At 41.5% G+C, this 17,453-nt stretch overlaps 1 protein-coding gene across 1 annotated transcript in view; it reads right to left on the reverse strand.

Moving 5' to 3' along the window:
* LOC138853679 (leukocyte elastase inhibitor-like) overlaps positions 1–16,586 on the reverse strand; it is a 32,882-nt gene extending 16,296 nt beyond the window's left edge. Inside the window, exons 1-4 of the mRNA XM_070091738.1 lie at positions 16,241–16,586; positions 14,856–14,994; positions 14,276–14,494; positions 4,814–5,092 (exon numbers count right to left, since the gene is read on the reverse strand). Of these exons, the coding sequence (XP_069947839.1) occupies positions 4,814–5,092; positions 14,276–14,494; positions 14,856–14,994; positions 16,241–16,563 (960 nt within the window). The 5' untranslated portion in view covers positions 16,564–16,586. The remainder of the gene's footprint in view (positions 1–4,813; positions 5,093–14,275; positions 14,495–14,855; positions 14,995–16,240) is intronic.
* Positions 16,587–17,453: the final 867 nt, after the last annotated feature.

Raw genomic sequence — 17,453 nt, forward strand, 5'->3', positions numbered from 1 at the left:
CAGGATGAGCCCATGGTTTACCCAAAGGTGCAGGGAGGCAAAAACCAAGTGTGCTAGGGAATGGAAGAAATATAGAAGGCAAAGGACCCAGGAGAATAAGGAGAACAGTCGTAGAGCCAGAAACGAATATGCACAGATAAGAAGGGAGGCCCAAAGACAATATGAAAATGACATAGCAGCGAAAGCCAAATCTGACCCGAAACTGTTGTACAGCCACATCAGGAGGAAAACAACAGTCAAGGACCAGGTAATCAGGCTAAGGAAGGAAGGAGGAGAGACAACAGGAAATGACCGTGAAGTATGTGAAGAACTCAACAAGAGATTCAAAGAAGTGTTCACAGAGGAGACAGAAGGGACTCCAGAAAGACGGAGAGGTGGGGCACACCACCAAGTGCTGGACACAGTGCACACAACCGAGGAAGAAGTGAAGAGGCTTCTGAGTGAGCTAGATACCTCAAAGGCAATGGGGCCAGATAACATCTCCCCATGGGTATTGAGAGAGGGAGCAGAGGCGCTATGTGTACCCCTAACAACAATATTCAATACATCTATCGAAACAGGGAGATTGCCTGAGGCATGGAAGACAGCAAATGTAGTCCCAATCTTTAAAAAAGGAGACAGACATGAAGCATTAAACTACAGACCAGTGTCACTGACATGTATAGTATGCAAAATCATGGAGAAGATTATCAGGAGAAGAGTGGTGGAACACCTAGAAAGGAATGATCTCATCAACAGCAGCCAGCATGGTTTCAGGGACGGGAAATCCTGTGTCACAAACCTACTGGAGTTCTATGACATGGTGACAGCAGTAAGACAAGAGAGAGAGGGGTGGGTGGATTGCATTTTCTTGGACTGCAAGAAGGCGTTTGACACAGTTCCACACAAGAGATTGGTGCAAAAACTGGAGGACCAAGCAGGGATAACAGGGAAGGCACTACAATGGATCAGGGAATACTTGTCAGGAAGACAGCAGCGAGTCATGGTACGTGGCGAGGTGTCAGAGTGGGCACCTGTGACCAGCGGGGTCCCGCAGGGGTCAGTCCTAGGACCAGTGCTGTTTCTGGTATTTGTGAACGACATGACGGAAGGAATAGACTCTGAGGTGTCCCTGTTTGCAGATGACGTGAAGTTGATGAGAAGAATACACTCGATCGAAGACCAGGCAGAACTACAAAGGGATCTGGACAGGCTGCAGACCTGGTCCAGCAATTGGCTCCTGGAGTTCAATCCCACCAAGTGCAAAGTCATGAAGATTGGGGAAGGGCAAAGAAGGCCGCAGACGGAGTACAGTCTAGGGGGTCAGAGACTACAAACCTCACTCAAGGAAAAAGATCTTGGGGTGAGTATAACACCAGGCACATCTCCTGAAGCGCACATCAACCAAATAACTGCTGCAGCATATGGGCGCCTAGCAAACCTCAGAACAGCATTCCGACATCTTAATAAGGAATCGTTCAGGACCCTGTACACCGTATACGTTAGGCCCATATTGGAGTATGCGGCACCAGTTTGGAACCCACACCTAGCCAAGCACGTAAAGAAACTAGAGAAAGTGCAAAGGTTTGCAACAAGACTAGTCCCAGAGCTAAGAGGTATGTCCTACGAGGAGAGGTTAAGGGAAATCAACCTGACGACACTGGAGGACAGGAGAGATAGGGGGGACATGATAACGACATACAAAATACTGAGAGGAATTGACAAGGTGGACAAAGACAGGATGTTCCAGAGATTGGACACAGTAACAAGGGGACACAGTTGGAAGCTGAAGACACAGATGAATCACAGGGATGTTAGGAAGTATTTCTTCAGCCACAGAGTAGTCAGTAAGTGGAATAGTTTGGGAAGCGATGTAGTGGAGGCAGGATCCATACATAGCTTTAAGCAGAGGTATGATAAAGCTCACGGCTCAGGGAGAGTGACCTAGTAGCGATCAGTGAAGAGGCGGGGCCAGGAGCTCGGACTCGACCCCCGCAACCTCAACTAGGTGAGTACAACTAGGTGAGTACACACACACACACACACACACACACACACACACACACACACACACACACACACACACACACACACACACACACACACACACACACACACACACACACACACACACACACACACACACACACACACACACTGCAGGAGGTTCAGTGGGACAGAGAAATGGTAGGAAAATCAGTAAACGAGATGATGGAATATGTGGCAACAAAGTGCAAGGAGGCAGAGGAAAGTTTTGTTCCCAAGGGAAACAGAAATAATAGGAAGACCAAAACGAGTCCTTGGTTTACCCGAAGGTGTAGGGAGGCAAAAACTAAGTGCAACAGAGAATGGAAAAGGTACAGGAGGCATAGGACCCAGGAAAACAAGGAGATTAGTAGAAGAGCCAGAAACGAGTATGCACAGATAAGGAGGGAGGCCCAGCGACAGTATGAAAACGACATAGCATCGAAAGTCAAATCTGACCCGAAACTGCTGTATAGCCACATTAGGAGGAAGACAACAGTCAAGGACCAGGTGATAAGGCTGAGGAAAGAAGGTGGAGAACTCACAAGAAACGATCAAGAGGTATGTGAGGAGCTCAACACGAGATTTAAGGAAGTATTTACAGTAGAGACAGGAAGGACTCTGGGGGGACAGACCAGATGGGGACACCAGCAAGGAATACACCAACAAGTGTTGGACGACATACATACAGATGAGGAGGAGGTGAAGAAACTGCTAAGGGACATCGATACCTCAAAGGCAATGGGACCGGACAACATCTCCCCGTGGGTCCTTAGAGAGGGAGCAGATATGTTGTGCGTGCCACTTACCACAATCTTCAACACATCCCTGGAAACTGGGCAACTACCTGAGGTATGGAAGACGGCAAATGTAGTTCCCATTTTTAAAAAAGGAGACAGAAAAGAGGCACTAAACTATAGACCTGTGTCATTGACGTGTATAGTATGCAAAATTATGGAGAAGATTATCAGGAGGAGAGTGGTGGAGCACCTGGAACGGAACAGGAGTATAAATGCCAACCAGCACGGATTCACGGAAGGCAAATCCTGTGTCACAAACCTTCTGGAGTTTTATGATAAAATAACAGAAGTAAGACAAGAGAGAGAGGGGTGGGTTGATTGCATCTTCTTGGACTGCAAGAAGGCCTTTGACACAGTTCCTCACAAGAGATTAGTGCAGAAGCTAGAGCATCAGGCGCATATAACAGGAAGGGCACTGCAATGGATCAGAGAATACCTGACAGGGAGGCAACAACGAGTCATGGTACGTAATGATGTATCACAGTGGGCACCTGTGACGAGCGGGGTCCCACAGGGGTCGGTCCTAGGACCAGTGCTATTTTTGGTATATGTGAACGACATGACGGAAGGGTTAGACTCAGAAGTGTCCCTGTTTGCAGATGATGTGAAGTTAATGAGGAGAATTAAATCTGATGAGGACCAGGCAGGACTTCAAAGAGACCTGGACAGACTGGACACCTGGTCCAGCAAATGGCTTCTCGAATTTAATCCTGCCAAATGCAAAGTCATGAAGATAGGGGAAGGGCACAGAAGACCACAGACAGAGTATAGGCTAGGTGGCCAAAGACTGCAAACCTCACTCAAGGAGAAAGATCTTGGGGTGAGTATAACACCGAGCATGTCTCCGGAAGCACACATCAATCAGATAACTGCTGCAGCATATGGGCGCCTGGCAAACCTGAGAACAGCATTCCGATACCTTAGTAAGGAATCATTCAAGACACTGTACACCGTGTATGTCAGGCCCATACTGGAGTATGCAGCACCTGTTTGGAACCCGCACTTGATAAAGCACGTCAAGAAACTAGAGAAAGTACAAAGGTTTGCGACAAGGTTAGTTCCAGAGCTAAGGGGAATGTCCTATGAAGAAAGATTAAGGGAAATCGGCCTGACGACACTGGAGGACAGGAGGGTCAGGGGAGACATGATAACGACATATAAAATACTGCGTGGAATAGACAAGGTGGACAAAGACAGGATGTTCCAGGGAGGGGACACAGAAACAAGAGGCCACAATTGGAAGTTGAAGACACAAATGAGTCAGAGAGATAGTAGGAAGTATTTCTTCAGTCATAGAGTTGTAAGGCAGTGGAATAGCCTAGAAAATGACGTAGTGGAGGCAGGAACCATACACAGTTTTAAGACGAGGTTTGATAAAGCTCATGGAGCGGGGAGAGAGAGGGCCTAGTAGCAACCGGTGAAGAGGCGGGGCCAGGAGCTAGGACTCGACCCCTGCAACCACAAATAGGTGAGTACAAATAGGTGAGTACACACACACACACACACACACACACACACACACACACACACACACACACACACACACACACACACACACACATTCCCAGTAGATATTTTGCAATTATATTATAATAAGAATAATTATATTATTATGAAAATAACATCAACAACAACACTAATAATAATTACAACAATAATAATAGGAATAATAATAAACACTGTATTATTAGTAGTAGTAGTAATAAATATTTAAAAATAAACGGTTATTTCCTGTTTTTTTTCTGTTAATTTTACTGGTCAAGATATGACACAAACTGCAGAAAAATCTTCATGGGACAACGTCTCTTACTGTGTAGAAATAAATATTTTATGAAAAATAAACAATGAACCTCAAGTTTCTAGAGAATAACACGAGACATCAGTGTGCACTACTAGCAACAACTCACGGTCAGGTGGCCATGCTGAAAATCCTGTAATATTCCAATTACAAAATGAACAATCTATGTTTATTATCATAGAGTAACAACCTTCCTGGACTCAAGACCTACCTCGGTAAGTTCTCCAGTAATTTTATGTTCCAACTTGAATTTTGGGAAATTGAGAATAACTTTCTGTTGTGTAAGGTTTTTGACGATGGCGCTGAAGGAGTCTTTAGTGAGACGTTGCAACATAGTGTCCAGGGGTGTAGCAGAGGTGCCTTTAATATTTTTAAAAGGCAGCAACACAAACATGGAAGCAGCATCGCCCTTGTACGGCATCTCCAGCACTGTCGCCCGCAGATCGTTCGAGTCACCTGTACGAAAAAAATAAAACATAAAGAAGGAACACTACCGCAGGCCTACTGACCCATGCGAAGCAGATCCATGTCACCCCCCGGCTTAGACCAATGACTCGCCTAGTCAGATCACATTCACTAAAGGAATGAGCACGGCATCAGACCTAGTAGCACAAGCTAGTCAGGTTCAACTCCCACCCATACCCACTCATGTATTTATTTAACTTATTTTTAAAACTACACAACGTTTTCGCTTCTATGACGGTACTCGGGAGTTTGTTCCACTCATCCACAACTCTATTACCAAACCAGTGCTTTCCTATATCCTTCCTAAATCTGAATTTTTCCAACTTGAAACCATTGCTGCGAGTCCTGTCTTGGATGGAAATTTTCAGCACACTATTTACATCACCTTTATTTATTCCTATTTTCCATTTATACACCTCAATCATATCCCCCCTAATTCTACGCCTTTCTAGAGAGTGCAGATTCAGGTCCTCAGTCTATCCTCATAGGGAAGAGTTCTCATACATAGAATCAACTTTGTCATCCTCATTTGTACGTTTTCCAGTGCATTTATATCCATTCTGCAATACGGTGACCAAAATTGTGCAGCATAATATAAATGAGGCCTAACCAAGGATATATAGAATTGAAGAACAACCTGAGGACTTTTCTTACTTATACTTATGAAGCCAAGGATTCTGTTTGCTTTATTGCGGACAGAATCCTTGGCTTCATATCAAGAAGTATAAATAATAGAAGTCCTCAGGTTGTTCTTCAACTCTATATATCCTTAGGCCTCATTTAGATTATGCAGTACAGTTCTGGTCACCGTATTACAGAATGGAAATAAATGCTCTGGAAAACATACAGAGGAGGACGACAAATACTATTCACTGATCCCTTTCTCACTGCCATAATGAACTAGATAAATGGCATTATTCTAGCCCAATATAGTGCCATATATTGACCAATGACCTCTCGTACCTTCAGGTTCTTTAAAAGTCTGCAATATATATGTCGCGCCGAATAAGTAAAACTGGTCAGTTAGCAAGAACTTAATTAAAATTAAGTCCTTTCTAAAATTTTCTCTTTTACGTTTAAAGACATTTTTTTTATGTTAATATGTCGTGTGGTGGAATCTTGGCCTGCCACAGTTTGGTAAATGATTCAAAACCACTTGTTTCGTGGTTTTATTGATATATAGACTGCTTGTGGAGGCGGGTATTCAAACAGGAGGCCGAAATTAATCCTAAAGCATACCACTGCCACAAGTGTCCTTGCATCACGAACAACGCCTAGCTATGCTCGATGTGTGATCTTTGTAGGATCGATAGCTGAGTGGATAAGGTGACATGTACATTGTGTGGTCTCTTGAGGCGGGACAATGTGTCGAAGGGTTGAACCCTGGCCTGCGGTAGTGTGGTTATATATATATATATATATATATATATATATATATATATATATATATATATATATCGTGACGAATAGGGAAAACTTGCTATTTTGGCTTAAATAGCAACGCTCTTCTTGCCAAATAAGGCAAGCGAAAATTTGTGTATGCAATAATTTCACAAAAATCATTCTAAACCTAACAAAAAAATATTTGATTGTGTCTGTTTATGATTAAATTATTGTAACCTTATCTAAAATATATTTAGATTAATTAGGCTAAATTAAACGTCCTTGTTATAATAAGGTTAGGTAAGTTTTCTAAGATTCTTTTAGTACAAAATTATTAATTTTTACATTACACAAATGGAAAAAAAATATATATCTTGAAACGTATAAGACAATTTTTGAAAGAACTTAATTTTAAATAAGTTCTTGCTAACTGACCAGTTTTATGATAACTCTATACTGCACGAATAGGACAGTATCCTGAGGCAGATTTTTACGAAAGTACTTAACCTTACTATAGAAGACGGACAGTGGAACCAAGCTATACTTCCAGTCAGCCTAGGAGGCATTGGTGTCCGCAAGTCATCCCAGATTGCCCTACCTGCTTTTCTCTCCTCATGTGTTGTATCCAGAGGGCTTGTAGCAGCGATTTTCCCTGAACTTCTTAGGGGCAAGATTGGAGTCCATGACCAAAAGTTCATTGACGGAGCCATGATCTGGGATAATCTAACTGGCTCTGAAACCAGACCTGCTCCCCCCAACAACTATAAACAATCGTACTGGGATGGTCCAATAGTGGAAAATATAGCCTCAACAATGCTTCAGTGTGTGTCAGGGAAGGATAGAGCCCACCTCCTGGCAGTGAGAGCCCCTCATGCAGGGAACTTTCTGTTGGCTGTTCCCAACTCCAGCCTTGGCACACGCCTCGACCCACAGACCATCCGCATTGGTGTTGCCCTTCGACTTGCAGCCCCTATTCTCGCCCAACACAGGTGTATTTGTGGCAGTGAAGCAGCAGACCGATTCGGGTACAATGGTCTTGTGTGCCGTAAATCCGATGGAAAGATTGCAAGACATGAGGAGGTTAATAACATCAAGATTAGCCTCACAACAGCCGGATGCCCAGTAGTAAGGGAGCCACCCCAACTATGCAGATCTAATGGCAGCCAGAAGCGTCCAGACGGGAAGCAGGTGGTGTGGGACTATACATGTGCATCTACCTTGGCTGATACTTATCTCCAATACACCAGGGAGGAAGGAGGGGCAGCTGCCAGCTTCAGGGAGTCCCAAAAGTTTAGAAAATATGGAGAACTTGCCCAACATTACATGTTTGTTACCAAAGGCTCAGAGACCCTTGGCTCATGGGGAAAGAGTGCATCTAAATTCCTTAAGGAGCTATATATATATATATATATATATATATATATATATATATATATATATGTATATATATATATATATTATTTTATTATCACACTGGCCGATTCCCACCAAGGCAGGGTGGCCCGAAAAAGAAAAACTTTCACCATCATTCACTCCATCACTGTCTTGCCAGAAGGGTGCTTTACACTACAGTTTTTAAACTGCAACATTAACACCCCTCCTTCAGAGTGCAGGCACTGTACTTCCCATCTCCAGGACTCAAGTCCGGCCTGCCGGTTTCCCTGAACCCCTTCATAAATGTTACTTTGCTCACACTCCAACAGCACGTCAAGTATTAAAAACCATTTGTCTCCATTCACTCCTATCAAACACGCTCACGCATGCCTGCTGGAAGTCCAAGCCCCTCGCACACAAAACCTCCTTTACCCCCTCCCTCCAACCTTTCCTAGGCCGACCCCTACCCCGCCTTCCTTCCACTACAGACTGATACACTCTTGAAGTCACTCTGTTTCGCTCCATTCTCTCTACATGTCCGAACCACCTCAACAACCCTTCCTCAGCCCTCTGGACAACAGTTTTGGTAATCCCGCACCTCCTCCTAACTTCCAAACTACGAATTCTCTGCATTATATTCACACCACACATTGCCCTCAAACATGACATCTCCACTGCCTCCAGCCTTCTCCTCGCTGCAACATTCATCACCCATGCTTCACACCCATATAAGAGCGTTGGTAAAACTATACTCTCATACATTCCCCTCTTTGCCTCCAAGGACAAAGTTCTTTGTCTCCACAGACTCCTAAGTGCACCACTCACCCTTTTCCCCTCATCAATTCTATGATTCACCTCATCTTTCATAGACCCATCCGCTGACACGTCCACTCCCAAATATCTGAATACATTCACCTCCTCCATACTCTCTCCCTCCAATCTGATATCCAATCTTTCATCACCTAATCTTTTTGTTATCCTCATAACCTTACTCTTTCCTGTATTCACTTTTAATTTTCTTCTTTTGCATACCCTACCAAATTCATCCACCAATCTCTGCAACTTCTCTTCAGAATCTCCCAAGAGCACAGTGTCATCAGCAAAGAGCAACTGTGACAACTCCCACTTTATGTGTGATTCTTTATCTTTTAACTCCACGCCTCTTGCCAAGACCCTCGCATTTACTTCTCTTACAACCCCATCTATAAATATATTAAACAACCACGGTGACATCACACATCCTTGTCTAAGGCCTACTTTTACTGGGAAATAATTTCCCTCTTTCCTACATACTCTAACTTGAGCCTCACTATCCTCGTAAAAACTCTTCACTGCTTTCAGTAACCTACCTCCTACACCATACATCTGCAACATCTGCCACATTGCCCCCCTATCCACCCTGTCATACGCCTTTTCCAAATCCATAAATGCCACAAAGACCTCTTTAGCCTTATCTAAATACTGTTCGCTTATATGTTTCACTGTAAACACCTGGTCCACATAACCCCTTCCTTTCCTAAAGCCTCCTTGTTCAACTGCTATCCTATTCTCCGTCTTACTCTTAATTCTTTCAATAATAACTCTACCATACACTTTACCAGCTATACTCAACAGACTTATCCCCCTATAATTTTTACACTCTCTTTTGTCCCCTTTGCCTTTATACAAAGGAGCTATGCATGCTCTCTGCCAATCCCTAGGTACCTTACCCTCTTCCGTACATTTATTAAATAATTGCACCAACCACTCCAAAACTATATCCCCACCTGCTTTTAACATTTCTATCTTTATCCCATCAATCCCGGCTGCCTTACCCCCTTTCATTTTATCTACTGCCTCACGAACTTCCCCCACACTCACAACTGGCTCTTCCTCACTCCTACAAGATGTTATTCCTCCTTGCCATATACACGAAATCACAGCTTCCCTATCTTCATCAACATTTAACAATTCCTCAAAATATTCCCTCCATCTTCCCAATACCTCTAACTCTCCATTTAATAACTCTCCTCTCCTATTTTTAACTGACAAATCCATTTGTTCTCTAGGCTTCCTTAACTTGTTAATCTCACTCCAAAACTTTTTCTTATTTTCAACAAAATTTGTTGATAACATCTCACCCACTCTCTCATTTGCTCTCTTTTTACATTGCTTCACCACTCTCTTAACCTCTCTCTTTTTCTCCATATACTCTTCCCTCCTTGCATCACTTCTACTTTGTAAAAACTTCTCATATGCTAACTTTTTCTCCCTTATATATATATATATATATATATATATATATATATATATATATATATATATATATATATATATATATATATATATATATATATATATATATATAATGTATATTATACGAACTCAAAATAAGTTGTTATACACAGCTGTAAACGAATAAACAGAAAGTTGGACAGTGGGGTGGAAGTGTGATCCGGAGTTTGGCAGATCCAGCTCATTACGGCTGAGCTACGGTGCTTCTAATAGGAAAGTTTCAAAGTAGGCTCTACTATATCCTGACAGAATTGGAGGCCATCCTTCACAGTAAACTCATGCTCACCTCCCATAGGACAATCATTGATATCAGTACAATAACCTTTGCCATCCACCTCGGCCAGTGATCCACCTCCTTTCATCTCAGGCCAAGAGTGTGTCGGGGACCATCCTTCTCCACTCCTTTCAAAATCATCGACATTCATTACCAACCAGAATAGAAGGTAAGAAATGCGTATGTAAGCATTGAAGTCATAAATACTGTATTAAATATAAATATAGCACATCACTCCATCCGCCAAAAATTGTTTGTCACTGCCTGAGGTGTCTGAGGAATGGATCGTTATTTTTTCTATTTGTTATTCAGTTTATTTTAGACGATTTTTTGATTAGACGCGGCTCACTAAATCCGCACTCTTAATGGAGGACAGTTCGGTCCATCGTCGACCGAGCATAACTGCAGTCTTAATAAAAGATTCTACTGTAATAAATGAACATTATATGGAGAATATTTCACGTGTGTCACTTACAGTATTATGGTATATAAATATAAATTTCTTTTTCTGTCTCATAAACACGCTAGATAACAGGGATATCTTGCTACTCCTACTTACACTTTGGTCACACTTCACAGACACGCACATGCATATATATATACATACATCTAGGTTTTTCTCCTTTTTCTAAATAGCTCTTGTTCTTCTTTATTTCTTCTATTGTCCATGGGGAAGTGGAAAAAAATCTTACCTCCGTAAGCCATGCGTGTCGTATGAGGCGACTAAAATGCCGGGAGCAATGGGCTAGTAACCCCTTCTCCTGTAGACATTTACAAAAAAGAGAAGAAGAAAACTTTATAAAACTGGGATGCTTGAATGTGCGTGGATGTAGTGTGGATGACAAGAAACAGATGATTGCTGATGTTATGAATGAAAAGAAGTTGGATGTCCTGGCCCTAAGCGAAACAAAGCTGAAGGGGGTAGGAGAGTTTCGGTGGGGGGAAATAAATGGGATTAAATCTGGAGTATCTGAGAGAGTTAGAGCAAAGGAAGGGGTAGCAGTAATGTTGAAGGATCAGTTATGGAAGGAGAAAAGAGAATATGAATGTGTAAATTCAAGAATTATGTGGATTAAAGTAAAGGTTGGATGCGAAAAGTGGGTCATAATAAGCGTGTATGCACCTGGAGAAGAGAGGAATGTAGAGGAGAGAGAGAGATTTTGGGAGATGTTAAGTGAATGTATAGGAGCCTTTGAACCAAATGAGAGAGTAATTGTGGTAGGGGACCTGAATGCTAAAGTAGGAGAAACTTTTAGAGAGGGTGTGGTAGGTAAGTTTGGAGTGCCAGGTGTAAATGATAATGGGAGCCCTTTGATTGAACTTTGTACAGAAAGGGGTTTAGTTATAGGTAATACATATTTTAAGAAAAAGAGGATAAATAAGTATACAAGATATGATGTAGGGCGAAATGACAGTAGTTTGTTGGATTATGTATTGGTAGATAAAAGACTGTTGAGTAGACTTCAGGATGTACATGTTTATAGAGGGGCCACAGATATATCAGATCACTTTCTAGTTGTAGCTACACTGAGAGTAAAAGGTAGATGGGATACAAGGAAAATAGAAGCATCAGGGAAGAGAGAGGTGAAGGTTTATAAACTAAAAGAGGAGGCAGTTAGGGTAAGATATAAACAGCTATTGGAGGATAGATGGGCTAATGAGAGCATAGGCAATGGGGTCGAAGAGGTATGGGGTAGGTTTAAAAATGTAGTGTTAGAGTGTTCAGCAGAAGTTTGTGGTTACAGGAAAGTGGGTGCGGGAGGGAAGAGGAGCGATTGGTGGAATGATGATGTAAAGAGAGTAGTAAGGGAGAAAAAGTTAGCATATGAGAAGTTTTTACAAAGTAGAAGTGATGCAAGGAGGGAAGAGTATATGGAGAAAAAGAGAGAGGTTAAGAGAGTGGTGAAGCAATGTAAAAAGAGAGCAAATGAGAGAGTGGGTGAGATGTTATCAACAAATTTTGTTGAAAATAAGAAAAAGTTTTGGAGTGAGATTAACAAGTTAAGGAAGCCTAGAGAACAAATGGATTTGTCAGTTAAAAATAGGAGAGGAGAGTTATTAAATGGAGAGTTAGAGGTATTGGGAAGATGGAGGGAATATTTTGAGGAATTGTTAAATGTTGATGAAGATAGGGAAGCTGTGATTTCGTGTATAGGGCAAGGAGGAATAACATCTTGTAGGAGTGAGGAAGAGCCAGTTGTGAGTGTGGGGGAAGTTCGTGAGGCAGTAGGTAAAATGAAAGGGGGTAAGGCAGCCGGGATTGATGGGATAAAGATAGAAATGTTAAAAGCAGGTGGGGATATAGTTTTGGAGTGGTTGGTGCAATTATTTAATAAATGTATGGAAGAGGGTAAGGTACCTAGGGATTGGCAGAGAGCATGCATAGTTCCTTTGTATAAAGGCAAAGGGGACAAAAGAGAGTGCAAAAATTATAGGGGGATAAGTCTGTTGAGTATACCTGGTAAAGTGTATGGTAGAGTTATTATTGAAAGAATTAAGAGTAAGACGGAGAATAGGATAGCAGATGAACAAGGAGGCTTTAGGAAAGGTAGGGGGTGTGTGGACCAGGTGTTTACAGTGAAACATATAAGTGAACAGTATTTAGATAAGGCTAAAGAGGTCTTTGTGGCATTTATGGATTTGGAAAAGGCGTATGACAGGGTGGATAGGGGGGCAATGTGGCAGATGTTGCAGGTGTATGGTGTAGGAGGTAGGTTACTGAAAGCAGTGAAGAGTTTTTACGAGGATAGTGAGGCTCAAGTTAGAGTATGTAGGAAAGAGGGAAATTATTTCCCAGTAAAAGTAGGCCTTAGACAAGGATGTGTGATGTCACCGTGGTTGTTTAATATATTTATAGATGGGGTTGTAAGAGAAGTAAATGCGAGGGTCTTGGCAAGAGGCGTGGAGTTAAAAGATAAAGAATCACACATAAAGTGGGAGTTGTCACAGTTGCTCTTTGCTGATGACACTGTGCTCTTGGGAGATTCTGAAGAGAAGTTGCAGAGATTGGTGGATGAATTTGGTAGGGTATGCAAAAGAAGAAAATTAAAAGTGAATACAGGAAAGAGTAAGGTTATGAGGATAAAAAGATTAGGTGATGAAAGATTGGATATCAGATTGGAGGGAGAGAGTATGGAGGAGGTGAATGTATTCAGATATTTGGGAGTGGACGTGTCAGCGGATGGGTCTATGAAAGATGAGGTGAATCATAGAATTGATGAGGGGAAAAGGGTGAGTGGTGCACTTAGGAGTCTGTGGAGACAAAGAACTTTGTCCTTGGAGGCAAAGAGGGGAATGTATGAGAGTATAGTTTTACCAACGCTCTTATATGGGTGTGAAGCATGGGTGATGAATGTTGCAGCGAGGAGAAGGCTGGAGGCAGTGGAGATGTCATGTCTGAGGGCAATGTGTGGTGTGAATATAATGCAGAGAATTCGTAGTTTGGAAGTTAGGAGGAGGTGCGGGATTACCAAAACTGTTGTCCAGAGGGCTGAGGAAGGGTTGTTGAGGTGGTTCGGACATGTAGAGAGAATGGAGCGAAACAGAGTGACTTCAAGAGTGTATCAGTCTGTAGTGGAAGGAAGGCGGGGTAGGGGTCGGCCTAGGAAAGGTTGGAGGGAGGGGGTAAAGGAGGTTTTGTGTGCGAGGGGCTTGGACTTCCAGCAGGCATGCGTGAGCGTGTTTGATAGGAGTGAATGGAGACAAATGGTTTTTAATACTTGACGTGCTGTTGGAGTGTGAGCAAAGTAACATTTATGAAGGGGTTCAGGGAAAAACCGGACTTGAGGCTGGAGATGGGAAGTACGGACTTGAGTCCTGGAGATGGGAAGTACAGTGCCTGCACTCTGAAGGAGGGGTGTTAATGTTGCAGTTTAAAAACTGTAGTGTAAAGCACCCTTCTGGCAAGACAGTGATGGAGTGAATGATGGTGAAAGTTTTTCTTTTTCGGGCCACCCTGCCTTGGTGGGAATCGGCCAGTGTGATAATAAAACCCTTAAAATAGGCGGCGTTCACCAATACCATCACAGCACTTGCCACATCTTTACCTGACACTAATGTTGGGATCTTGCCTCGTGTTTTTTCCTTCACAAAGTTATTGATTGTCGCTGCTGCTTCATTTGCCTGATAAATACAACATGTAAGAAATTAAACCTTTAGTGAAAGAAAATCGTTTTGTAAAAGGATGTTTTATAGAATAAGAATAAGGGATGAAAGTAAAGAGGGTAGTTACAAAAAATCATTCTATATACAAATTTGAAATGTCAATTAAAAAAACTATTAACTGATCCACTCACACATGCTTTGTTAAGTGTTTCCTTTGAGATTGTGAGGTAAAAAATGAGTAATTAAGTCATAGGTAAATGCCACTGGCCAAATTCCCTGTCATGATGCTTTGAAAATGACTTTGTTGACAAAGTCAGAAAAGCGATCAAAGTTCACTAACATTCTGCCGAGGGTATAAAAATAACAGCGTTTGACTAACTTTTCTGAAGTCGACTTTCTGCACCTCTTTGGGAAGGACCTCACGGATGCAGTCCCGAATAGTCAAGTCGTCGTCGACATAGATTTTATTGGCCAAGTCTATCACATATTCACTGGTATTCGCTTGTCTCTCCTCATATCTGTACAATTACACAGGCATGTGTAAACACGACCACAAAATTTGAAGGTTAAAAACACACATACAGCTAAAAGAAATCTCTATTAATTTGACGTTTCACGTGTATGAGGCTTTATTAATGTGGAAAATTACATTTATCTGGATGTAACTCATAATGTACATACCAGTAAATGATAAAGATAATTATTAATCAAAGTTACATAGACAGGTAGGAATTTGGGACACCTAGGTCGCAAAAATGTCCTCCTTCGATACCTACAACTGTCATATCCACAAGTTGCTCTAGACCTATTAACTACAAATGAAATATGCATCACCAGGAATTCTGGTAAATATATAAGTTTGTAGACTGTATATTAAAATGAATAAATGATTATATATACACATATAACAGAAGGAGAATATATCTTAATATCACTCACCAATTTGACTGGAGATTAATGTGTATCATACTCAAAAACCTCATTCTAACCAAATTTATGAAGATAATGCTGGCCAGAATTATAACACAAATTTAGATAGCTTATCTGAGGTTCCTGGAGCTGTCTTGTCCAGTCGTCTGATATCTCAATTTATGCAGGAATGCACATCCAACAATTTCGGCTCCTATTTGAGAGGTTTTAAACCCAATTTAACCTCTAGAGCGATGAAAATTCTTCCGATTTCACTAACGTTTCTTGCCCAGTTCAAAACACAATGGCCAGTCCTTCTGCTCTGCGCAGGCGCAGGGCTTCCCATTTTTTATAACATAATTTTTATTAAATACAATATGGGCCATCTATTTACCTATAAATTACCGTATTTCCAGAAAATATACAGTATTTTCCACAATCAACTTACTCAAGATGAAATGTCGTACTGTGTCTTTTTACTTCTTGCTGGCTACGCCATACTTCATGTACCATAATACTGAATACAAGCGTGTGCAAATGCAGTTATAAATAAAGAAAACAGTCATGTGTAAACACATAATCATAAATACTGAATACAAGAACGTGTTAGCAGTCATGAATATTCAAAACAAACCACACAATGATGCCAACTCTTGAAGGAGAAGTCTTGAAACCGGCGAGAAGCACTACATGAAATGAATTTGAGCTGTATTCCCGTCCCTGGATCAAATGTGATTACCTCCAGTTCCCTAGACTTTGATCCCTACTGGGTTTAGCATTTACCTGTGAATATAATAATCAGAAACAGCATGGAAATATGAATTCAGGTGTCAAATGAGATAAGCAAGTACTCACAAGCGTTCTAGAGCTTTGTAGGTTGCCAGAGTGTTTGAAGGGTCACTCAGACGCAGGACATCCTGTAGTTGTTGACGGGTTTGTCTAGCCGACCCAAAGTAAGCCAGAACAAGGGCGTTCCAGATGCTATAAGGGGAGAAGAAAAAGTTTCCCTTGGTGGTGGGTGGGTTGAACTCCTTCAGAAGGTCCAAGCTGAAGGGGGTGATGTGCTCCAGGTCAGGGGTGAGGGGCAGGGACAGCTTGTCGTTGTTGGAGATACACTGAGGACTCACCACACTCGCTAATGCCACCAGAAACACAGCTGATAACCGCAGCCTTGTCATTCTGTGGAAGGACGGAATACAGCAGTGGTGTATAACAACAGTATTTGCTAAATGTATGATAGTGTTCAAGAGGGTATTGTTTTCTGATGATGAACTCTCGAATTGGAATTTGAGCTACTTTACCTCTTTGGATCAAACCTGATTATCATCCATTTCCTAAGGACTGTGGTCCTCAGTGGTTAAGTGTTTGCCATAATGAAAATTATAATAGCAATAACAAGAACAAAAATAATAATAATTAGGCATTTTAAGTGACTGCGTGTTTTTTTTCCATTTTTTCTTTTATACAACTTTTCAGTTTTATTACCTTTATGATGATAGGGCCTCGTCTGATCAATTTCAAATTTTCAACGCTTATGTACAGTAATTGGGACAAAATTCGTTGAAACATTGTCCAGAAGCTGTTGAACGCATTTTCAACATACAGTTACGTCTGTTATAATTTCAACAAACATCTGCCCCGTAGTTTCAAATCTTCACTAAAAGCCTAATGTGACAACAGCAGAGTAAGGAAATAAGTTCATATCGGTTATTTTTATGTTTAAACAAGAGTAAAATTTTCATTCCCTTAAATGACATTATATTTGAGGCTACCTCTTCTCAACATGTTCAGCAATTAAGGGCTGATGCATCTTATGGCTAGAATAATATACATTAAGATTACTTTGGTATGGGCAAATTTGACAATACACTATGTTTGTCTGGAAGTGTTAGAATCCGTGCCATGGCAGGACAATGCCTCCTTTCATCGGCTTCAAATTGTCAGCCCTTGGGTGTTTTCCAGCAAGCAAGGTTTACGTTCTTATTATCTTCCATGAATCCCAGTTTATCAATTTCATTAAATTAATAGTGATATTGATTTCCAATCAATAAAAGAACGTCTCATTTTA

This window comes from Cherax quadricarinatus, chromosome 37 (assembly GCF_038502225.1).
Source record: "Cherax quadricarinatus isolate ZL_2023a chromosome 37, ASM3850222v1, whole genome shotgun sequence".
Lineage (NCBI taxonomy): Eukaryota > Metazoa > Arthropoda > Malacostraca > Decapoda > Parastacidae > Cherax > Cherax quadricarinatus.